Below are 22,482 nucleotides of genomic sequence, written 5' to 3'. Positions count from 1 at the left end.
ACTTGAGTTGATTTATTTTCTTGAAAAACCCCTACTAGAGAAAGTTTAATGGCATTTTATGTAATCTAGTAAAAAATTGTGAGTAAGTTGTTACGAACTCTAACTTGAAGTTGTTCCTTTACCAAAAGTTGTTTGTTTAACATTAATACCATAAAATTAAATGTATAAATGGGTTAAAAACGTATGGTATAATTTAAAGACATCTTGCAAATTATAGCTTTCCAAATATGAATCTCATCAACGTTCAAGCTTTGGCAATCCAGCTTGATAGATTGTTTCGTTTAAAAGTATCTCACAATCTGAATTTTCTATATTTAAGAACAAAGAAATGAACCATCTGGCTTCCTTAGACGATGACGGTAGACGGATGGACAACTAGAGACAAAGCTTGAGAAGAAAGGAAGTGACATCTCTCTGTTAACTTGACCGCAATATGTTCTAAACAGCTTCCCAGGTTCCCACTAATTAAGTGGATTAACTTCAAAAACATCAGCAAGTACCAAATATAGAACCTATATCTATCCAGAAGTTCTGAAAGAATTGAGCATCGCATTGATTTTGAAAATGTACCCCATATCGATACGAATCAAATGATTCCGCAAATTACCATATTTGTTTGTTCAAATAGTTCAGCAAATTTACCATATTGGTGGATTCAAATGGTTCAGCAAAATAAATTCCCTGCACGAATTGTTCCTTACCAAGTACGTTTGTTCCACTGGTAGTCTAGCAAAAAATTTGGCCAATACACTTCCTGCAAACTGTATGGATTAAAGATCATGCTATTTTACAGATTAGCAGCCAAATTGTACCTTCAGACATCACACAAAGAGTTGCGCATTTCACGATGCTATCTCATACTTCTTCCCACTTCTTTCAGGAAACCAGAATTTTGATGAGGAAAGCACTGTACTCAATAAAAGTTACACCTCCTTTTAGTAGGTATTATCGAGCTCCATTTATGTTATACAAACTTCCTTTCTACTAAAAAAAGAACAAAGGCATGTTCCACCACAATGCTAATACTACCCACATTTCCCTAGATTCGATACTCAACACCAGATAATAGAAATACATTAACAAACATGGGCAAATAAATAAGCACTCACTAATAACATATACATCATTTGAGACCGAAGCACACCTCAGATGCAGGGTTGATATCATGAAATGTGATCACATGGTCTAAAGAAAGAGACAAGATGTATAAGGTTACCTCAAAAATGAGAAAATAAACGTCAGCCCTCTCAGCAGTAGAATATGCATATATTTTGTCCTGGCCTATTAAACACCAAAGTTGTGACAAACACCAAAGTTGTGCAAGCTCACCCAATATGAAAAAAGTAGGAGAGACAATGAACTGTCTTTTATAAGAATCTATTATAAAAGAAATGTGCAAATCAAAAGTCAAACTATACTTGAAGAAGAGTCGCAAAAAAAAAAAAAAAAATACCTACCTCAACCCTGTTCTCCTCTAATAATAATGATGAAAGGGAGATGATACAGTCAACACAGCTGTGAGATAGCAAAAAAAGTTTCACCAATACTAACAAAGTAACTTGAGGTACCAAAGCATACATTCATAAGCTTCGAACATGTAGAGATCTACCTCATTTAGTCCCAAAGCTCAGACCTGTTAACATAGTTCATAATTATGGCCGCAGTGGACTCCTAGATGATCTCCTGTGACCACGTCTTATGGGGGATTTTGACCTGCTCCGATCACGATACCTATCCCTGCCTCCATCTCTTCCATTTCTTGACCTCCAATCCATTCCTCTTATTTCATCACGGCCACCTCTCCTAGACCTTTCACGATCGCGGTCTCGTTCCCGATACCTATTCCGATCCCTGTCTCGCTCTCTGTCACGATATTTGTCCTCGCTAGAGTCACTTCTCTTTCTTCTCTCAAACTCCTCTCTCTGCTTCCTCCGTTCTTCTGCCTCTTTCTCCCTAGCTAATCTTTCTTCTTCCCTTGCTTTCTCCTTTGCTTCCTGTCAGGTGACACCCACTTGAACATATTTCATCAAAAGAAAAATGATTGAAAAACTTTCATTTAGTTTTAGGAACACCTTACCTTGTGCTCAGAGATGAAATCTCTGACCATTCCATAACCAACATGCTGCTTACCCGTGACATGAGACTGGACTCTCTCTGCAGCATCATTTGCTACAAGAAAAGAACCACATATCTCACAAAGGGCCATTTTTTTCTCTTGAGCGAGCATCAATACCTTATCATTTTGGGTTTGTTGAGTCAAGGCTGTTTTCTCAGTATTAAGTAAATCCACCTGAAAGTGTGACAATAAAAGACCAAAATAAATAACCGCTTCTATCTCCTACTGACTAATTTAGTGGTTCATGAATTTTTTTCTTCTTTTTTTCCTTTTTTTTTTTGGGATAGAGTAGTTCTTGACATAAGCTATTTTCAATATGTGGAATGTAATCAACATAAAGTAAAGAATACCAACTACATTGTGGAATTGTAAGTTATGCCAATGTTTAATGAGAGATTCTGGAATTACTCCTCATTTAAGCAGATAATGTCTAGGAATGCTTAAGGGAACCCGACTTGTGTAAGTACCTTTCTCATCAGTGCTTCAGCTTCATCAACTTTACCTGCCTCACCAAGGGCCTCCACCTGTTCCAATAAATTCTTTATTTTTTCCTCCAGTACAGATAATTGCTCTGTCTTCTCGGCTGACAATGGAGTTGGTGGTGCAGGTTCAACCTCTTGAGCAAGACGCTCTCGTCCACGCCTAACACGTCGATCCAAGTCCATTACCTGTTTAAGCAATTCTAGTTCCCATTAAAAAAGAAAAAAAAGAAAAAAGGAGTACAGACATCACACCTACAGCATCAATCTTAAACATATAGCACTAACCAATTTCTCACAAAACTGAGCGAGTTCAGCCTCAAATTTGGGAACATAAGCATCATGCCTGGGTGACTTCTCAAAGCTGAAATATTCAAAAATAAAATTAGGAAAACATTAGTAAAAGATAAAAGATTGTGCATTTCTTTTATAGCTACAGTTAACATTCATTCATTTTATTCATATTTCAAAGTGAACCATGCATTAACTTATTCCACATGTTGAAAAATAAAAACCTGAAGAAAATTTCTGAGTCCTGAAAGACCAAAAGATATGCTCAAAATAAGCCAACCAGTAAGCTAAGCAATGCTGCTCAAGATGTCCAAGAAGATTACTTCCTTTCAAGAACAATATTCCTCCAGTTTAAGAGAAATTAGTAAAGTGAAGCCCTTTTATCCATAAAAATGATGTGACACTTATGAGTTATGCAAAGAAATCAGGAACATATTTCATGAAGATTGAAAATACATAATCCACATTGCTCCAATTGGAAAATAAGCCACATGTCTCGCAACAAAATACTCCTTTTTTATTAACAGAAGACCATACGATGATACTTATGAAACTACATTACAAACTGTAAACTGGAACGTTGATATAGAAAACAATAGACAATCACCACTCATGAAAAAAAAATAAACCATCAAATATTGTTATTTAATATTTCCCAGAACATGGCTAGTGCAATTGGCAGACCTTTAAACAGAATAGTCCAAATATAAATATTTAAAACAGAAGCTTAGCTTTGTAACTATGTGCAGTAACAACTACTAAATCAAGTACATGAAGAATATGAAATTGATGACACGATGCTAGCAGGGTTATACAAGAAATCAAATTTAGTACTTGGTTTGGTTGTCACCTTTCTTTCAATTTCGGGTCATGTATCCTAGTACAAGGACCTGATCCAAAAAGCAGAAACAAGAATTAAATCTTAGAAACAAATTACTATTCCTAAATATTATAAACCAACACTCTGTAAGAAAGAAGTTCTTTTTTTTAAAAAAAAAAAAAGAATTCTGCAAAGAAAGGATAAACATAAACTAACATTTATTTACATTTACTATTTACAAGTAGACCTGTTTAAACACAAATTAGAATTTACTATTTATAAGTAGACCTGTTAAACACAAATTACAATCTTATCAGATAGGAATAAACATTGAGAAGCAGAATAAGCATTTTACCACTATCCTCAAAATCTGCTACTGACTTCTCCTTATTGGACTTTGTTCACTTAGATATTTCGGAGACCAGAGTTATGCTTTTAACATAAAAATGAAAAATACCCACCTAGGTCGCTCCGAGTATTCACAAAAAGATCGTGTGGGCAAAACCGAACCATATAGAACCCGCAGACCTCCTTATCATCCCACATAACCTCCTTGTATCCTCTTCGTTCTTCCTCCGTTAAATTACGCGCTACAAAACCAAAACAGATACAAAATTAAGTCACCTCATTTGAACCAGAGACAATTTTCACCACGGAAATGCAAAGGCCATACGAAAATACAACACGCACCCAAACTGATCAAATGGCAGCAATAGATGTGAAAGAAAACGAAAAAGAAGATTATAAATTAGGAAACCCATATTGCTAATTGGAAAAAAAGGGAAAAATTGCGTAAAAAATAGCACGGCGGGTGGATAGTACCCCCACATTCCCTACCAAATTCCTCGAAACTAATAAACACAACTTTATTCCTCTCCAACTAGATAATCCGTAAGATCAATAATCATACACTACATCAAACTGGAACAAAATTTTCCAAATAGAAAAAAAAAAGTTTAATCAGAGGAGAACCTGAACCCATGAGTTCATCCAGAAGAGCTCTCTGGGCATCCATGGTGATGAAATATTTTCCAGATGAACACAGAAGAAGGGGAAATCCACAAATTGAAGAGAAACCCTAATTCAGCCGATTAGACTTCAGTCTTTAAAAGATTAAAGAGGAGTTTTTGAGATTCTCGGGAATGATTTTAGAGATAAATTTATGTGGTGCTGACACTAGGGTTTTGAACGCCAACACGAACAAAGAAACACTCAACTCACAAAGCTCGTAGGAAAAAGGAAAAATAAGGAATACGAAATTCTACCATTTTATATCTCATAATAAGGGTGAAAATAACCGAACTAACCGGTCGGTTCGGTTTAGGTTTATATTAACATAACCCGAACCGGGATGGTTGGATGAACCGATTCAATTAGGGCTTTGCCTTGCCTTGCCTTTCCGGCTTATTCTTCAACTCCTTCTAGTTTGTGAACTTTAAATTAAGATTTAGTTTGTATATATGTATAGGCATCAAACACACGCATGACCACAATGATTATTTTCATGGCAATATGTTAATTCCTAACAACACTCGACAACTAACAACTGCTTGATTATATGTATTTATATATCAAACACATATATCATTTATGTGTAATGATAGCATCCTATGACCACAAATTACTTTCACATCAGTGCATTAATTTCTACCGACACTTAAAAGTTAACAATCATGAATTAATGTTTAAAAGTATTGTCTCCATAAATAAAAATTAATGCTAACCTTAATTTTTATTTTAGAGAAACAATCAGTATGGATGCAAGCCATAAAACATTAGTTACTTCACATTCACATACAACCATAGATAATAAACATAACTTGATATAGAATAATTGCATTGAGCAATTCTTAAATATAATGATTATATATAATAATGTTTTTAAAAAATTGCAAATTTTGTGCAGTAGAATTTGATTGTTATATTTATCATTCCGAGCTCGAGATTGAGAAAAAGTGTCAACGTTATTTCCAAAAGAGCGGGAAGAGCTCCCTTATTTCCCGCCATTTTCCATCTTCTCGTCGGAGCTTCACAATTCTTTATGTTTTTCTCTCTCAGAGCTGAGGAACCTTAAATCGGAAGCCGTAGAAAGATGCAGATTAAGCTGAAATGTAACTGTGGCGAAACCAAATGCTTGGAATGGGCCCTCGTTGAGTTACAAGGCGTAGTTGAACCTCAATCCACCTTCCAAGATCGCATTCAAAACCTCGAAATCGGCATTCTATGTCGGCCGTCTGCTCAGGTGCTTTTTCGTCAGCCCCTGTTGTAACCCTAGAATTGGATTTCCATTTTTTTTTTTTTTTGCAACCTAATTGATGATGAATTTGCTAAATTGGTCTCCAAGAGTGATTTTCGTTTCGTGAACTCCTTTTGTTTTTCCATTACTGGTGATTTCTAACATTAAATTAGTTGCTTCCAATTCTTTCAATTGATTGAGGGGTTGTTTTTTTTTGGGGTTTGAAGGAAATGTATACTTTTACGGTAGGGTACCATGAGCTGACAGGAAGCAAAGTTTCTTTGAAGAAGCCATTGTTGGTGTTGAAGAAAACGAGGTCTGTGGATGAGGATCAGAGTAGCGATATTAAATCGGGTAATGCAGAGTTGGAAGTGATTGGGATAATCAGGCAGCGGATTCTGTTTAAGACCAGACCAAAGGCACTCATATCCAGTAAGTTTCTTAAAGTTGGATGGATTTTGAAAATTTTACTTTGAAAGCAAAAGCTTATGCAATAACGAATTGATTGGTAAAGAAAAATTTAGTTTGAGAATGGATAATATTGAACCACATATAAACAAATCTATTATGAATAATGTAAATCTTGCAATATCAGTGGAAGTTTCATCGTTGCTTCTAGACGAGGAACATAATAAGTAACGGGGAACAGTCTCAAAGTCGATAGATTTGGATATAGACTTGTATTATGGACCCTAAACTCAAATTAAGTCACTTTCCAAAGGTTATCTTGCTATTTTTCTCTTTCTAAAGAACCTGCCGCTATAGGATGTTTTCAAAATATTAGAAGAGGAGTAATCCCATAGGAGTTCAAGGAAACAATGAACTATCCTTTGATTTCAAATTAATCATGGTTCAAACCATTTTAGTTTGAGTGTAGTAACTCTAGCTAGGTTATTTTTTAATATTTTCTGGTGTGAGGATGGAGCAAAGGTTGTGAATGGTACACTACTTTGAGAGTCTTTTTGTAATCTAAGAAGCACTTATACAAGACATGGACCCAACGAAAAGTTGTTTTTTTTCTGATTTAGGACACGATATGGAAAGTATACACGTATTAGAATATACAATTTAAAATATACATATCGTTTTTATACTCGAAAAATAATTGAATTAGATGGGTCAATGTATTCATTGTTTAATAAATTAGTTTGATGTATTTCTCACTCAAAATTTATTATTATTCTCACATATGTGTCTTTTCAATCTACTCAATTCTATGAATGACTAACACATTTATTACATGTTTGATAAGTATTGGAGTGTCTAAGTGTTTGACACGTGTTGGATGTAGTCACACAAGCTAGCCAAACTAAAATGACCTTGCTTCTTAGATTGAGATGGAGGATGGAATTTTGTGTCATTGTAATAATTTTTCATTATGGGTTTGTTTGTAGTGGGTTCTATTTTTCTCTAATTTTCAAGTTTTTACTTAAATTCTTATGTTTTCTATTTTTGTTGTTTTCTTTAAACTTTCAATCGGTCCCTACTTATTTATGCTATAGAAGTGGTAGGTTTTTCCAACAAAAGCCTTGATTGTTGAGGGTGGATTTTGGTAATGTTTCCATAACCTCATAGTTTGTCCGTTTTTCAAATGTTCTTGTTGTTTCACTTTTTGGATGATTTTCTCAATGAATTGAATGCATGTTAAAGTACCTTTTCAAAAAAAAAAAAAAAAAGAATGCATGTTAAAGTAACCTGGCCATCATCTTGGATTTGGCCTTGAGTATGTAAAGGCCAAATTAACAGAATCTGTTCAATAAGTGGGTACACTGTTATGAATATCAAGAATAACATTAGACATTTTTTATTTTCTGTATAGAGATATTTTCTTTCACTTCTTTTCTCTTCTTAGGTGCGATGTTTAATCCTACTATGGTTTTTGCTTCTTCAGAACCAGAGCCATTGGTTAAGGAAAGATCCCGTGCTTCAGGATCTGCAGTGAAAGGCCAAACAACATGAGTTCTGTGTTTAAAGGTGAAATGAAATCCATCCATATTTTTGCTTGGATAGATTCTATCACGAAGGTGGAATGAAATTATTGATTCATCATTCACTCATCGTTATATATTTATTTTCTCAACCAGGAAAGAGAACCTTATCAATCTTACTCCCAAGAGTACTGTGATAAGTAAGTTATTTTCCAACTTTACATTTAATATAAGAGTTAATAACCTTTTTTCTCAGCCATATTGGTGTTTATTTTCAAATTTGCATGTTTGAATCTTATTTTTTTCTCAAAAGTTATCATACATCTTTTGAGTTTTGTTGGTTGCGTCGAGATATACCTATGGCGTCTTGAAACTACAAAACTTTTTCAAATTTGAATATGCGGCTAGGGTACAACGTCTCAACATTGATATGGTTTTTATAAATGTAACGTTTTTTCCAAGTGAATTTTAGGGTGTACACCTTGGAGATAACAATGGGAATGAGGATTCATTTCTCATTTTTTTTCTTTTCTTTTTTTTTTCTTTTTTTGCAGTACCTTTGATCAAGTTTTATTCAGAAGTCTGAGGTTTTGTCTTATTGATGTCGAGGTGTAGACTTTGGCTGATGATCGAGCATGAACTTGAGTTTTAATTAGTTAATTGACAAACGATTTTGTTCTCTTCCTTAATATATTATATTCCTAAAACATTAGGAGAAATAACATATACTATAGATAACGAAAGACTATAATAGATTTTTTATAGCCTGTTTTTTTTAAAGTTCTTACGGTTCATGTTATCAAAACTATGTGTTTTTTATAGCAATTTTTTGAAGCTATAACGAGTATTATAGTAGAGTATGAAAATATAGCTTATATACGTTACTATAAAAACATTTGATAGCGTTTTTCATTGTAGTTATAATAAATTTATATAGCTTAAATAATGTGTTATCTCTAACATATAATAGCTTTTTTCTTTAACATTGTAATATTAACTTTGCATTAGACCATGTTTACCTCAGTCTAATGAAAATAAATTAATGTTAATTCAAAAAATAGGTCTCACGTGATTACGTTTAGTGTTGTTACTTGTGTTTTGTATTTGTACTGACACATGGGATCCACTTCCAAATTTGTAAACAAAAGTCGCAATGTAATTAACGAGTAACCATTTCGATCATCGTTATTCGGGTTTGAGTTATAGTTACATTATTGTTACATTTTTAGAGAAAAAGCTATGTATCATATTTACTATTATACTTTTGTCGTTATGGTTTAAGTTAACTCAAAATTCATAGTTTTAGGTGAACACAACAAGAAAAGAACAATCTAATTACGTTTGCTATCGTAGTTCATTATGATTGATTTATCGGTACAATTTTATTAAGATTATACCCAATCGAATTCGTAAAGTTGAACTAATAGATTGTTTTCTTGCATTCTCGTAAACATCGTATTACATTTTCTATGACTTAATTTTATTACCATCGATATTACTACTGTTATATCGTCTAAATTAGGTTGTACGAGAATGTAGGCTAACAAACATAAACTCACTCTCTTCCTCCCGATTCAATTACCTAAATATTAGGTTACCTTTTAGTGATAGTTGCAAATGTAGCAATTATATTCAAAATAATTAAGTATATAGCAACATTTTAAAAAAATTATAAATATAGCAAAATCTGTCAAAATTTATCACTGATAGAGTACATAGCAAATGTTGGTCTATCATTGATAAAAACTATAAAAGTCTATCAACGATAGAAGTCTATTATTGATAGACTTCTGTATTTACAATATTTTAAAATATTTGCTACAATACTTAATAATTATTTTAAAAATTATTTCCGAATCAGGAGAGAATGTGTCCACGGCCCACGGACCATTGGGACTTTTACCTTTGAAAAAAAGCCCATACCCAAATGATGAAGATGACCTCGCTCCAAAGTTCCGCTCCATCTCTCTCCCTTCATTCATATTCTTCCTTTTATTGCCTCTCTCTTTCTCTTTCTATTTCTCCTCGTCGCTCGGTCTCATCTCTTTTTCTTTTCCGCTCATCTCTGTTTCGGATCGCCGTTGCATGACAGCATTCGGCAGATCTTGGATCTCTTATCCTCCATCTCCTCCTTCTCACACCCTCCTGTTTTTGTTTCAAACAGTCGTTGTTCTGGACGTTGACAAACGGTATCACTCCCATGCCTTTTCCCTCTTTGAGGCTTTGGTTTAAAGAACATGTGTAGGTCGTTTATATGTTTGAGGGAATTGTAAAAAGCAATGATGTTTTGTCAGCATGAAAATAGATTAAGTTTGTTTTAGGGATTATGTGGGGTTGTTTATTTGAAAGTGGGTTTCTGTATTGAATAATCGATAAACATAGAACAGAAGATGCAAATGAAGCATTTTCGCGCGTTTTTTTAATTATAGATTGATTCTGGCACATTCATATACTAAGAAATGCATGTATGATGTCGGGGGAAATATAGTAGCGTATTGAATAGGAGGATATTAGGTAGAATTATTTTGGGTAAAGCTGATGCTGAAGCTCACGTGTCAATTATCTGCTTATATGAGCATTAGCCATTGGAAAATTGTGGGACATTTGATATTTTAGTGGATGTCCATCCTGGATTTCATGGTTGAATTGGGCCAAGAAATTAGGAGTCGATGTTTTGCCAGTATGAGATAGAGGAGCAAAAGACGTTTGAGCATTCTCTTCTTTCTGGTGGTTCGGTGAAATACTCACCAATTTCTTTGGGTTTATTTTTCATGGACAGGTCCACAAAGAGGTGAAGATGAGTGGAAAAGAATCAAAAAGGTATGAGGTATTTTATAACTTTGCATTGCATCTGTTTTCTTGATTGTTCGCCGAAATAAATATGGAACCTCATGCTCCTTGGTCAGGTCTTCCCACCCATGGTCAATTGCTCTCGAATTTTCTTCTCCTCTTTTGTTTTTAACCAAGGAGATGCCCATGTTGTTATTACTTAACTTGTTCGCTCAGGCTCCAAAACTTCTGTAAATGGGCTTAAAAGTAAGAAAAATGTGAATCAGTGAATGGCAAGCTAAAAATACCCTTTAACTGATATTAAGGTCTGGTCTTAGTTAGCTCCAACCTATACAAGCACAAGGAAAGCTTGGAGAAAGAGGTTATTGATATTTGTATATATATGTAAAAAAAATGAACAAGGTTTGGAATTCTACTGCCCCGCAAAAACAACGTTGCTTTCTGGCATTAAACCCCTTCATTATTACTTGTAAGATGGGGCAGATAGTGGCACAGTGCACATTCCGTTTTGCACCTTTTCTAAGCATCCTAGTCTGTTAGGAACCAAGGTAGTGTGGGATACCTTTGTTCCACATTGGTTAGAATGGGATGACCAATGTGGTACTTGAGTGGTTTGACTCTCCCACCCCAATAGCTGACTTTTGGGGTATGGTTCTCCAAGGTGCTTAAGTACCTAACGTACTCATATCTTCAATTCTAATTTCTAGGCCATGTTGATATGGTAGCATGATTAGGTTATGTGACTCCAGTTGTAGTGATTTGAATACGGTCTCTTGCAATTTTTCTTCTTCTCTTGTTAGTGTTGATTGGAAATGTCTTTTTTTTTTTTTCATTTTTTTAAAGTGGTGATATTGATTGGAGATAGGTTTGACTTATAGGGTCGTATGCAATTTATTCTAGTAAGGAAATGTTAAGTGTTTGCAATTTTTCTTCTTCTCTTGTTAGTGTTGATTGGAGATTTCTTTTCTTTTTTTTTTTTTTTTTTTTTTTTTTTAAGTGGTGATATTGATTGGAGATAGGTTTGACTTATAGGGTCGTATGCAATTTATTCTAGTAAGGAAATGTTAAGTGTTCAATTGCTTAGGTGCTTTTGACATTTGAGCAAATCAAAATGTTAGCCAGATGAAGTAATGTTGAATTTACCCTCTATATGTGTTTAAAACCCCGCTTTTCTAATGTTTCTATGGGCCTTGTAGTGTTTCAAATAGCTATTTATTCTTTCATTCCTAATCTTCATTTGCAAATACCCACTCATGCTTATATGTTCATGTATTCATGATCTCTGAATGAGCTATTTGTTATTAAAACTTCTAATAAGATAAGGCGTAGTTGTTCTTTTGTGGAATTTTCATGCAGATCTTTATTCCTTTCATGAAAATGGCAAATGTCGATTAGTTAACAGAAGGAGCATTAGTTTGCATCACTTGGAATATTCTTGTTGACTGGTCATCGTCCTATTTTGTGGTTTTTCTTGACTTAATTTTAGAATTAGTTCACCTTTATTCTACAAATTTGAGCTTTATCTTTCTGTTCTTGTAGTGGCCGTGGGCGCCATGTGAAGTGGGATGAAAGTAATATTGGTCAAATTGAAGCAAATAAACCTGTGAGACAGAAAATTACCGAACCTAAGACGCCTTATCATCCCATGATTGATGATGATGGTATGTTTTCCTTCTACAAGAAGCATGCAATAGCCAATGAATTTATTATTTACTGTGATACTTCTTTTATGGGAAAAAAAGTACACTTTTGGTCCCCAGGGTTTGTTCTTTGAGGTCTTAAACTCAACATTTTAGCTCCTAAAGTTTGGATTAATCTAGTTTTTGTCCTTACCATTAACAATTTTGGTTCTTTTATCAATTTTCTTTTGTGTAGGACTGGGTGGACACTTTTTTCTTATAATTATTATTGGACAAAGATGGCGTAGATAGGTTAATTTTATAGTTTTTAAGTTGCTGATGGGGAAATTTGTATTTATTATTTTTTAATGTTAAAATCAATATAATATTTTTCTTTTTTCTCTTCTTTCTCCACCTCCCACCTTCACGCTTCTGCTGCCGATCATTGCTGCTTCTTTTCTTCACTCCACCACCGATCTGGTGTCCCATCATTTTCCTTCAACCTTCATCTTCCTTATTCCCTCATCTATTCTTTCTCTCTCTTCTCTATCTCCCCCCAACTTGAACTGCCTTACCACCCTTCCTTTGTCATCTTCTGCTCTGGCGACCTTTCGACACCCGAAGAGCCACCCTAACGCCATTTCAAATTTGGAAATTGGAATGATTTCTAAATTTGGAACAAGTTCCAGATTTGGATCAGTGGAGAAGAGGAAGGGGTTCAATGCGGTAGTGGCACGAGTTCATCGTGGGAAGTGAGTTTATTGAGAGTTATTGTCAGTGTTGGAAGAGGCCTAACGTTTGATGGCAGGTGGTAGGCAGTGAGGGCTACTGACGGAGTGGGGAAAAAGAGAGGTAGCAAGCAATGATGTGCATTGATAGTACGGTGGAGGTGGGTTGTGTGAGTTTGGGAGGAGAGAGAAGAAAATAGTAATAAAACTTTTTCAATTTTTTATATTTTTAATATTAACAGTAATGATAATGAATATGTTTTTGCTACATCAACAACTTAACTATAAAACTATTTTATTTAAACCACGGCAGCCTAGCAATAATACAAAGTGTCTAGTCAACTTTACTTAACTGTCAGGTGCTGTGGTTAACCTGGTCTGTGTGCATATATATTGCATTATTGAATATTTTGGCTAGGTTTATGGGTAAAATAGTAAATATGTACATGGTGAGTTTGGTTTTGGTGAGAAAGCTTTAATAAGCTTTTGATCATTTCGGTGGGTTGCCCAAATGATATGCTTAGGAGTAAAATTTTGCTCACTTTGACAGTCTATCTAGACTCTAGATTAGTACATCCCAAGATTCTAATTGTTCTTTTGTTTGATGCAGATTCTCTCTCTCCTGTGCGGGAGAATTTTGACTTGTGTGTTGGTGATGCAATGCATGCTGAAGCCATTCGAACTGCATTGAACGATGTGGCTTCCTCAAGTGGTAAAAGCAGCCAGCGATCCAGTGGTTGGACATCTTCTGAGGATGAATCAGATGCCATGGACCAAGATGAAGAAGGTCCCAATTTCCCATCTCTGCTCATTTATTTTACATCCATTGCCTATCTTAACGTATTTTCTTGGATTTCAAGTACAAGCAGTTTTATAAGATGATCTAACCTTAGCATCAAACAACCAACGGTAATCATTGCTTGATTGGTAACGTTTTTTAATGTTTGATCTTCACAATGCTGTTTATCCGAATGCTGTGTTATTTGACTGTGATCTCTTTCAAGGTTGATTTTGCAGTCATCACATAAACTTGGCGGCTGCCCCATCGTTAAATGATCTTTATCTAAAAAAGAAAGAAATTTATAGCATCTTGTTTGATATTTTCTTCAAGTTCAGTAAATACTGATGCTTGATTGTTTTTGGCATATTTTTGGTCGGGTTTGGAAACAGATAAGGGAAATTTGAGCTTTAAGGAACACAGAAGAGCACACTATGACGAATTTAGGAAAATTAGAGAACTGCGGAGGAATGGGTCACTTTTAGTGGACGAAGATGATGAAGACGATGTTGAGATGGATATGATGGGGAAAGGTGTGAGGGATATTGATATTGAGAAGAAGAATAAAGGTCATTTATCACAATCATCGCCACCAACCAATGGAGTTGGAGGTTGATCTCAGCTATAAGCAAAAAGGAAAAAACATCCCACTGAGTGAAGAAGACCCCATTTGATAAGAAATTGTTTGGGTGCTAAATTTGCAATGTCTTTTATTATTTTTATATATATATTTTTACTTTGTGTACTCTGTACTTGTAAATAACTTCATTTCTTTGTCCCTCTCAAATGTGGCCAGAGTATGATACACCTGACTTCCTTTTTTCCCCCTCTGGCTTAATTAGCCATTTCCTTTGAACTTGATGCAGAAATTTTCCATGAATTATAATTGTTGATGTCTTTCTTTTCTTGTGTGTTTGTGCGAGTTCATATATATATATATATATATATCTCTATATATTTTTTGGGATGCTCAGCTAATTTTGATGGTTATTTTTATGGGGTAATTCTACATTTCTATGGTTGTTTATGTTCTGAATGATATTACATGATTTTGAGCTAATTCAGAAAGTTTTGAAGTTAAATTGTTGATTTAAACTAATTTCATTTTAGTGCTCAGATTTAGATAGGCACTTCCAGTAAATTTTAAAAGTCTTGCTGTTATCTTGTTGCATTTGTATTTCTTCATAAATTTAGAAAATATGAAATTCATTCTGGATTTTTTCTGGTTAGCAAAACTATTGTTATTAGCTAATAAATTTCAATTAAAGTTAAGCTAAATTTGGGACTTGTTGTAAGTATTAGAACTGAATTGATTTACTGGAAGTATATGGATTGATTGTCTAATTGGAATTAAAATGAAGTGAAACTCAGGTACCAAGAACGTAAAAAGTTGTAAGTTCAGTTCTCAATTTGGAAAGTGTTTTAGTGTTTGAGTTTTTAAACATTTAGTTTTTTATTTAGAGAAATTCAAGAATTTTAAAATTCGTTTATCTATGTTTAGCAGTAAATTTGTATTAATTTTCTATGTAGTTGAAAATTTAGAGATCGTATTTGTAATTCTGGAAATTTATAGATCAAATATAAAAAAAAAATTACTACAAAAATTTAAGAATTACACTGTCAACTAAATTGGAGAGTGAAAATTGGAAAATTTAGGTTAGTTTATTCTTTTATGCTTTTAATTAATATAATCGAAATAGTGTGAATAGAAATGGTTAAAAATAAAACATTTTACAAAGTATTTATACTTAATTTATTTACTAAAAAAATTAAGTTTCAAGTATAATAAATTTTATCCTTTATTGATTTTGTAAATAGTTTGTTAATTTTTTCTATTTTTGAAAAAACTCTTAAATTTAATAAATTTTGTCTCTTAACGATTTTGTAAATAGTTTGTCATTTGTTTTTATTTTCAAAAAACTCGTAATATAAATATGTAAAGTGCATTTGGAATAGTTGGAATAACTTTTTCTTGTGAATACTTGAAAATTAAGTGAAATTTAGCTCACTTACTAGAAAAACTCTTACTAATATTTATATCGAAAAATTGGACAAATAGAATGAAAAATTAAAGTATGTATAAGTTTGTTTCAAATGTATCAATTCTTTACTACTCAAGGAAAGGGTTTCCTATTGGGGGAAAGAGATTCCGAATGATTCAATTATTTTAGAGTAGGGAACAAAAGGGTGTTAAAGAAATATATATATATGTACACTAAGCCATAAATTGAAGGATAAATGAAATGGAGGAGCTGGAATCTGAACAAGAAATTTTAGATGATTAAATATTGAAACGAAGCACAAAGTTCAAAGACATGTTTCTGTTCATGTACTAGCATCAACAGCAAAGTTTAAGAGTAACATTAGTGAAAGAAAGCACAAAATTTATTTAATATAGCATAGATATGGAAACAACTAAATTTGAAGATCACAATACCATAATTCAACCTAATATTGAAATATGCACTTGGGTTAGTGGCCAATAAGCTATTTGATATTGATAGTGAAAAATCTTCAAAGTATTGACATCTAATAAATAGTATTCTCTTTTTCTTCTTTTTTTTTTTCCTTTTACTGATATTCATTCAATTACACTGAAAGCTGAAACTAAAATTCCAACGCATACAAATTTTGCAAATCTTAAATTTTACAAATCTTTCCCCTACCTATATTATAGTAAAAGCAGCAGCAGCAGCAATGAGTTTGAAGCAGAACAATGGTCAAAACTGCTGTCATTCCCAAACAAATCATTCACACCAACCACGCCTCCTAAAGGCATCAGGAAAATTGGGAACAAAACCGAAGAGAAATGAACCATGTTACACCGGACTTTGAATCCATGACATTTATCTCCACTGGAACTTTCAGGATCGTTGTTACTATAAATTCTCAAGTCTCGTCGAGATGACGGACCTGATACCAAGCAGACATGTCAAGCGTTTATCTCTGAATTGCATTGATTCTCCCTGCTACAGCTTCTCCTGCCCCAAAACATGCTTGAACAGCTAGTTCTTTCTGACCTTGGACCTCCCAATTTGTCCTGGTCTATAGGGGTTGTTTGTGATTGACGGGGTGATTCATCTTCTGTTCCAACGTCTCGGGACTCGAAAGTCGGGCATGGACCGTCATTGCATGTACACAAAGGAATAGCAGAAGAAGGGAATGGGCTGCAAGTTACTGGACAAAATACATCTGAAGAAACTGAAGCCACACGGTTCTTACGGATCTCTGGCGTACAAGTTGAAGCTTGATCTTCGGCATCGCCGGTATGAAGAATGCATGGGCTGCATATGCTAAGAGACAGATGAAGTTGTTTTTCTTTTGCGGTAGCACTTGACAATTTTACGAAAGATATAATACCGTGTCTGCAAAGTGGACACGGAATAGAGCCCAATGAGCCAATCATTTCCGAATGGATATTGCTGGTCGAACAAAGATAGAGTGCACATCTCACACAAAGCTCATGCCCACATCCTACATAAAAACAAGTTCAAAAATTACTCCAACCACCAAAATTTAAACATTTCAAAGTACTTCTTGAGAAAGAAATTTTTTTCTGCTATATCAGCCCAATCAGAAAATACAAAATTGTGGGCATGAAAATCATCTCAAAAAGTAAACCAAAATATGCCACAAAAGGAAAACAAGATTCAGATGTTAAATGTATGAAAGAGAAACTTACCCTCTGCTGCCACGGAACATACTCTCTCCAGACAGACAGCACAGGTATCCCCATCGTCGGAGGTTGCTCCCATAGATTTAAAACCGCATTCTCTGCAGAAAATTATACATATCATCATTCACATTACAAACCCACTAAAGGGTATGCCCTTGTTTTATACAAGGAATTCAACTTTCATCAAAAACTAGAGTCCAACATCATATAGGTATTGACCACGGCATAGCAGCTCTTCCATGAAACTGCTTGATCTTAAAAAAAGGGGAAAAAACTTGACAGCTCCATCCCAATCAGGTCTCTTTTCTCACTAAAATATAAGGATAAATTACTTCAATGGGAGGCGGCAAGGATTCAACTAGTTAATTAATTAAACTTGCACATAGTGTCTAACATTTGTAGAAATCCCTTCAATTTTCTTTGGTGTAACAAGGGACTATGGAATTAAAAACAGCTCCTACATTCATTTAATCTAATTGATCAAGTCAAACATGAAACAGCTTCCATAACCCTCTAACTTCGACTCATAAAACTAAGTTGAGCTTGACGACATCTCCACTGACACGAAGAACTTGTTATTTTATAGACAGCAAAAAATAATAGAAAAAGTACTTTATGTCTGTTATGTTCCACAATGTAAAATCATCACATCTATATAACTCTTGACACGCCTCTAGTTGCCTCTTTTGAGTTCACCAACACGCACTACCAAAAGCTTATCTTCTCAGATAGAAACAACTTCTTAAAACAAAAAATATGTCCAATAACATCAATAAGATGCAGTAATTTATTCCAATTCCATACAACTGTGAACCAATATGAAACTCCAAAACACAGCAAATAAACAAATACCTGGCAATGTTTAATGCACTCAGTAGAGGCAAGGATAGGTGGTTGGAAGTGGGGAATCTCGGTAATATAGAGTCAGAATTGGGAGCTAGCAGAGGTTCAAGCCAGTGGCGTCCCCACATTCTGGCTACATCTAACGGAAGCCACCTGAAAGATAGTTGCATTTTACATCAGACAAGTAACAATTAGAGATAGAAAGAGAATAGCAAACACAGTGAGGTAAAAAATATACCCATTGCAATTTAAAGTCATCCGCGAGGCACCTCTTGCAAGGAGAATCTGTAACATTTAAAACGAACAAAAATGTTAAGGGAATATTCAAATGTCATTAGTTAAAGCCAAAATTTTACTCTTAAAGTCGAAGGACATCTTGCCTGACAGCACTTCAAGTTACCCCCACAAGCTGCATAATGCAATGGAGTGCTTCCAGCTCCTATAAGGATATAATCGGTTACTATTAATGAAAGATCACAAAGCACCATTAAGATTTAGAAGCACATTTTGAGAGAGTTACCTATCAAATCCATAGAGGTCCCGTAATGAAATGTTACCACAGAAACATTAGCATGTAGGTCAAGAAGAAGATGCACACAGTCATAATATCCATTTAATGCAGCCATATGAAGAGCAGTAATGCCACCATCAGCTGCCTTATTTATAAACTTGGACAAAGCACTGCACTGGAAACACAAAAATAAATCACGAGAATAATAAACAGGTCAAGCAAAGTCTACAATACTCCATGGTAAACAACCAGTATGTCACAACTTGAAATTTGGTCTAACATACATGGTAATATAATCTTGATTTATTTTCAAGAAAGTCACATTCATGATTTGTTTAACTATTACAAAAGTAATTTTTTCTCCATTAAAATAAAACCAGCTAGTAACTACACAAATTCTATGTTTAGATGCAAAGCAAAACGAGCCAAGTACCCTTGTTCGCATTTGTTCTTCACATTTACACCATCACTTCTGCTGATGACTGACTGACTATTAATAGCCTCATAGGGAACACTAGGAACAAAGTCGGCCACAATAAGTCTTAGACATCTCACATGACCATTTACGGCAGCAAAATGGAGAGCAGTCCGACCACTGAGGTAGTCTGCTCTCATTACCTGATTACAACAAACAAGCTATTAACATCACAACTCAATCTCGAAACAACAGCAATTGGTAAATAGACACTAAAGAAACAGGAACAAGAAAAAGCAATAACTCAAAAGTATCATGCCTTTGTGGCAGTTACATGCGAGAATATTTCTCAAACTACAGCTAAAACATCTTAACAAAGACCGTCATTTTCATGCTAGCTACCAAACAACTTATAAATGACAGTAGGAAAGCTAAATTCCAATTTAAGAACTCACATTGCATCTGAAAACTAGAAGAGTTTGTACAACTTCCCAGTGCCCATATCGACAAGCTTGCATCACTGCTGTCTTCATAGACATGAACAAAACAAGTAAAACACATATTCATTTTAGGGTAATTACTGCATAAAAGAAAATGTCAGGTTTTGTGCACTTAGAACATTGAAAAACAAACGGCAGCGTGCCCTACAAATTCGGCTCATCATAATGGGGTAATTGTAACAGCCCCCAAGTTGTTAATAATCCAATTAAACCTCATCAAGAACAAAAACAGGGGTTCCAAAATTCCATTCTTAGAATTTGGACAGAAAGTGATAAAACTAAAATCCTCACTGTTGTGATGATCAGGCTCCCAATTTTTTTTTAAAAAAAACCCAGAACGAGGAAAAAGCATCAAAGTCACATACCTGGCCACAGTAATTCCTGGAATTCACATCAGCTCCATTTTCAAGCAACAAGGACACAATCTAAGAAAAACACAGAACACAATACATGAAAAAAATAAACAATTAAAGAAAAACCAAGAAAGCAATCAGAAAGATGAATCTAATTAGAGAAGCAAAATAGAAAAACAAACCTCGTTGTGGCCTTTAGCAGCTGCAAAATGGAGAGGGGAATTAAGACCACCGAAAGTGGAGTATTTAGCGAGACATGGGTTGCAATCCAAAAGCATTTTAGCCTCAACCAAGTCGCCATCTCTCGCTGCCGACACCAATCTCTCCCCCGACGCCGAACACCCAAATGAATTCCCCATTCTCAGCAAGAAATGGGTGGGAATTAAAAGAATAATAGAATCAAGTCAAGATCCTTAAACGAAATTTCTCGAGACCCCTTTTTTCTTCGTACCCTTTACTTCGAACACCACATTCAACAAACAGAAACAATCCAAAAACTCAAACAACAACCAGAAGAAGAAGAAGAGGGAAAAGTTGGAGAAGACGAGAAATGGGGAAAGAGCCAAATTTGTTGAGTATTCAAAGAAGAAAAGAGAGAGAGAGAGAAGATGAAAGAAAAGAGATTTTGATGCCCAAATTTTCCACTTTTTCTCACCTCTTTTCTTGCTTTTCTTTGTTCTTGCGGTGAGATGCGACTTTCTTTTTTCTCTCTTTCTCTGTTTGTAACATTAGAAAAGTTCATAAATTTATCTCCATTTTGGTTACAACAACAACATAATCTCAAAATTTCATTAACAACTTTAATGGGTTCTCAATAAATATATATTTAACAAACCATAGCTAGCAATAACGTACCAATTATTACTACTGCCATTCAAGAGGTGGATGATGGTTTCATCTCCTCCCCATCACCATTCTTAAAACTAAAAACTAAATAAATATTATATATTTATTTTGTATACAACTTTTTATTCCCTTTAATCCAAAAATCTACTCGACCATTAAAATTAAAACATCCTTAGAGTAGAGATTCTCCTATGCTACTTGTTATCAAAAAAGTTATATTTGGTCGATCCAGTGTAGTATTAGTTTTGTTGATGACATATGTAGTTGTCTTGTAATTTGTAAGGTTTATTTTATTTTTCCCCAAAAATTAGAAAAATTATCACATGATCCTTCCTAAATTAGTAAAGAAAAATAAAGTAAGAAATGATCCAGTGAAGATTCATTAATATTGGTTTTGAAAAACTAACCTTCACTATTGTCTATTAGATTCTAGTTTTTTTTTTCTAAGTTTAAGTTTGTTAATCATCGCCGTTAAAAAAGTTTTTACATTCGTGTATAAATTATGTATTATAATTTTATAACGAGATCTTAATAAATATTTTAAATTGATTTGCTTTTACGGTTTTAATTATACAACTATGAGTATTGAGTTTTTGAGTTCCAAAATTTAAAAATTTTAATATTTTATTTCGAATCTTAAACAAACCATCTGGTCGAAGTTTATTTCGTTTTCTTAAAAAATATATGAACCAATAGATGGTTTAATATGTTGGGGTTTTCTGAAAAAACTTTTTTAATTTTTTGTTTGAAAACTTTTAGCCATTGGAATTTTGTTTTATGCTTTCAAATCTATTGGATTTAGTGAAAATACCTATGAGATATGCTTTTTTAGACTATTTGGTTCATAATAAAAATTCTAGAAAAACCAAACTTTTATAATTAAATGTGTCCATATTTTAAATTTGATTTTGCTAAAGCCTAAATTTGAAATTTTAAAACTCAATTAATTTTTGTTATATTAAAATATAAAAAGTAGAATGTATTATTATTAATGTATGATATTGTAAGGCAAATACTTATATAAATTTTTAACATAAAATACATTCATATAAAAATCAATTAACTATAGGTTATCTTCAACCTAAAGTTTAGTGGATAGTTACAACAAAGTTTTATGACTAATAAATATATTATATCAAACATATTTTAAACCATGATTTAAATTAAGATTCAATATATTTACCAATATTCTACCAAACATATTTTAAAACATCAAATACACTATTTTCATTAAATTCTTTGGTTTTACATTTTTATTTTCTTATTACTTACCAAATATGTTAAAAAATTAAAACTAAAGAATTGGGTATTCAACCCATCCATTGTAATTTTCTTACCTCTCAACTTATATATAATATGTAAAATATGATTGAAGATATGAAGGCAGAGTAAAAGTTGAAAATTGGAAATTGTTTTGGGAAAAAGAAATCATAAAAGTGACTTCTTTTTGCTGTGAAGGATGCTTTGTCAATTTTCACTTTTATTATCTTTTTCTTTTTAATATGGTAAGATGTTAGTAATTCTTTTAATAGAAAAAAATCATATGCTTTGTT

At 33.7% G+C, this 22,482-nt stretch overlaps 4 protein-coding genes across 12 annotated transcripts; 2 read left to right on the top strand and 2 right to left on the bottom strand.

Annotated features, from left to right (window-relative positions):
* Positions 1 to 189: 189 nt before the first annotated feature.
* LOC103504633 (uncharacterized) lies at positions 190 to 4,939 on the bottom strand. 6 transcript variants are annotated; one of them, XR_007823510.1, is made up of 10 exons: positions 4,679 to 4,939; positions 4,168 to 4,296; positions 3,737 to 3,776; positions 2,884 to 2,959; positions 2,584 to 2,784; positions 2,078 to 2,290; positions 1,610 to 1,994; positions 1,458 to 1,515; positions 1,217 to 1,377; positions 190 to 907 (listed from the first exon to the last, which is right to left on the bottom strand). XR_007823510.1 is itself a non-coding variant. In XM_008469011.3 (8 exons), exons 1-7 carry the CDS (start codon positions 4,719 to 4,721, stop codon positions 1,653 to 1,655), a joined length of 1,044 nt encoding a protein of 347 aa, XP_008467233.1. In that variant the 5' UTR covers positions 4,722 to 4,939; the 3' UTR covers positions 190 to 1,515; positions 1,610 to 1,652. The 6 variants fall into 6 exon arrangements, 1 of the variants encoding a protein (XP_008467233.1); XR_007823512.1 differs by having other exon boundaries at positions 1,217 to 1,360; XR_007823511.1 differs by having other exon boundaries at positions 1,217 to 1,515.
* A 697-nt stretch (positions 4,940 to 5,636) lies between these two features.
* On the top strand, positions 5,637 to 8,711 carry LOC103504632 (uncharacterized). 2 transcript variants are annotated; one of them, XM_051089751.1, is made up of 5 exons: positions 5,637 to 5,948; positions 6,170 to 6,374; positions 7,795 to 7,916; positions 8,027 to 8,070; positions 8,425 to 8,711. In XM_051089751.1, the coding sequence occupies exons 1-3, from the start codon at positions 5,799 to 5,801 to the stop codon at positions 7,899 to 7,901; spliced, it is 462 nt and encodes a 153-aa protein (XP_050945708.1). In that variant the 5' UTR covers positions 5,637 to 5,798; the 3' UTR covers positions 7,902 to 7,916; positions 8,027 to 8,070; positions 8,425 to 8,711. The 2 variants fall into 2 exon arrangements, with proteins under 2 accessions (XP_050945708.1, XP_050945709.1); XM_051089752.1 differs by having other exon boundaries at positions 5,641 to 5,948; positions 7,834 to 7,916.
* A 1,125-nt stretch (positions 8,712 to 9,836) lies between these two features.
* LOC103504631 (protein phosphatase inhibitor 2) lies at positions 9,837 to 14,692 on the top strand. Its single transcript, XM_008469008.3, has 5 exons — positions 9,837 to 10,059; positions 10,650 to 10,690; positions 12,200 to 12,321; positions 13,618 to 13,794; positions 14,178 to 14,692. Exons 2-5 carry the CDS (start codon positions 10,668 to 10,670, stop codon positions 14,399 to 14,401), a joined length of 546 nt encoding a protein of 181 aa, XP_008467230.1. The 5' UTR covers positions 9,837 to 10,059; positions 10,650 to 10,667; the 3' UTR covers positions 14,402 to 14,692.
* Positions 14,693 to 16,257: 1,565 nt separating this feature from the next.
* Positions 16,258 to 20,997, bottom strand: LOC103504630 (E3 ubiquitin-protein ligase XBAT33). Of its 3 annotated transcripts, XM_017043352.2 has the most exons (11): positions 20,939 to 20,997; positions 20,266 to 20,799; positions 20,096 to 20,155; positions 19,686 to 19,757; positions 19,249 to 19,433; positions 18,825 to 18,985; positions 18,685 to 18,743; positions 18,543 to 18,589; positions 18,314 to 18,457; positions 17,468 to 17,559; positions 16,258 to 17,259 (listed from the first exon to the last, which is right to left on the bottom strand). In XM_017043352.2, the coding sequence occupies exons 2-11, from the start codon at positions 20,440 to 20,442 to the stop codon at positions 16,718 to 16,720; spliced, it is 1,539 nt and encodes a 512-aa protein (XP_016898841.1). In that variant the 5' UTR covers positions 20,443 to 20,799; positions 20,939 to 20,997; the 3' UTR covers positions 16,258 to 16,717. The 3 variants fall into 3 exon arrangements, with proteins under 3 accessions (XP_016898841.1, XP_008467228.1, XP_008467229.1); XM_008469006.3 differs by lacking the exon at positions 20,939 to 20,997 and having other exon boundaries at positions 20,266 to 20,871; XM_008469007.3 differs by lacking the exon at positions 20,939 to 20,997 and having other exon boundaries at positions 19,686 to 19,753; positions 20,266 to 20,334.
* Positions 20,998 to 22,482: the final 1,485 nt, after the last annotated feature.

Source organism: Cucumis melo, chromosome 9 (assembly GCF_025177605.1).
Source record: "Cucumis melo cultivar AY chromosome 9, USDA_Cmelo_AY_1.0, whole genome shotgun sequence".
NCBI lineage: Eukaryota > Viridiplantae > Streptophyta > Magnoliopsida > Cucurbitales > Cucurbitaceae > Cucumis > Cucumis melo.
Note: the sequence above shows the minus strand (reverse complement) of the source record. Positions and strands in the feature narration are given on the sequence as shown.

Coding starts and splice junctions, on each gene's coding strand:
- LOC103504633 (XM_008469011.3), bottom strand. CDS start 4,721: ATGGATGCCCAGAGAGCTCTTCTGGATGAACTCATGGGTTCAG. Junction 2,291..2,583: donor CTGAAGCACTGATGAGAAAG/GTACTTACACAA, acceptor TCACACTTTCAG/GTGGATTTACTTAATACTGA. Junction 1,995..2,077: donor ATTTCATCTCTGAGCACAAG/GTAAGGTGTTCC, acceptor GTCACCTGACAG/GAAGCAAAGGAGAAAGCAAG.
- LOC103504632 (XM_051089751.1), top strand. CDS start 5,799: ATGCAGATTAAGCTGAAATGTAACTGTGGCGAAACCAAATGCTTGGAA. Junction 5,949..6,169: donor TATGTCGGCCGTCTGCTCAG/GTGCTTTTTCGT, acceptor TGGGGTTTGAAG/GAAATGTATACTTTTACGGT. Junction 6,375..7,794: donor ACCAAAGGCACTCATATCCA/GTAAGTTTCTTA, acceptor TTCTCTTCTTAG/GTGCGATGTTTAATCCTACT.
- LOC103504630 (XM_017043352.2), bottom strand. CDS start 20,442: ATGGGGAATTCATTTGGGTGTTCGGCGTCGGGGGAGAGATTGGTGTCG. Junction 18,744..18,824: donor GACCTCTATGGATTTGATAG/GTAACTCTCTCA, acceptor ATATCCTTATAG/GAGCTGGAAGCACTCCATTG. Junction 18,458..18,542: donor ATGACTTTAAATTGCAATGG/GTATATTTTTTA, acceptor ACTATCTTTCAG/GTGGCTTCCGTTAGATGTAG.
- LOC103504631 (XM_008469008.3), top strand. CDS start 10,668: ATGAGTGGAAAAGAATCAAAAAG. Junction 10,691..12,199: donor AGTGGAAAAGAATCAAAAAG/GTATGAGGTATT, acceptor CTGTTCTTGTAG/TGGCCGTGGGCGCCATGTGA. Junction 12,322..13,617: donor TCCCATGATTGATGATGATG/GTATGTTTTCCT, acceptor TGTTTGATGCAG/ATTCTCTCTCTCCTGTGCGG.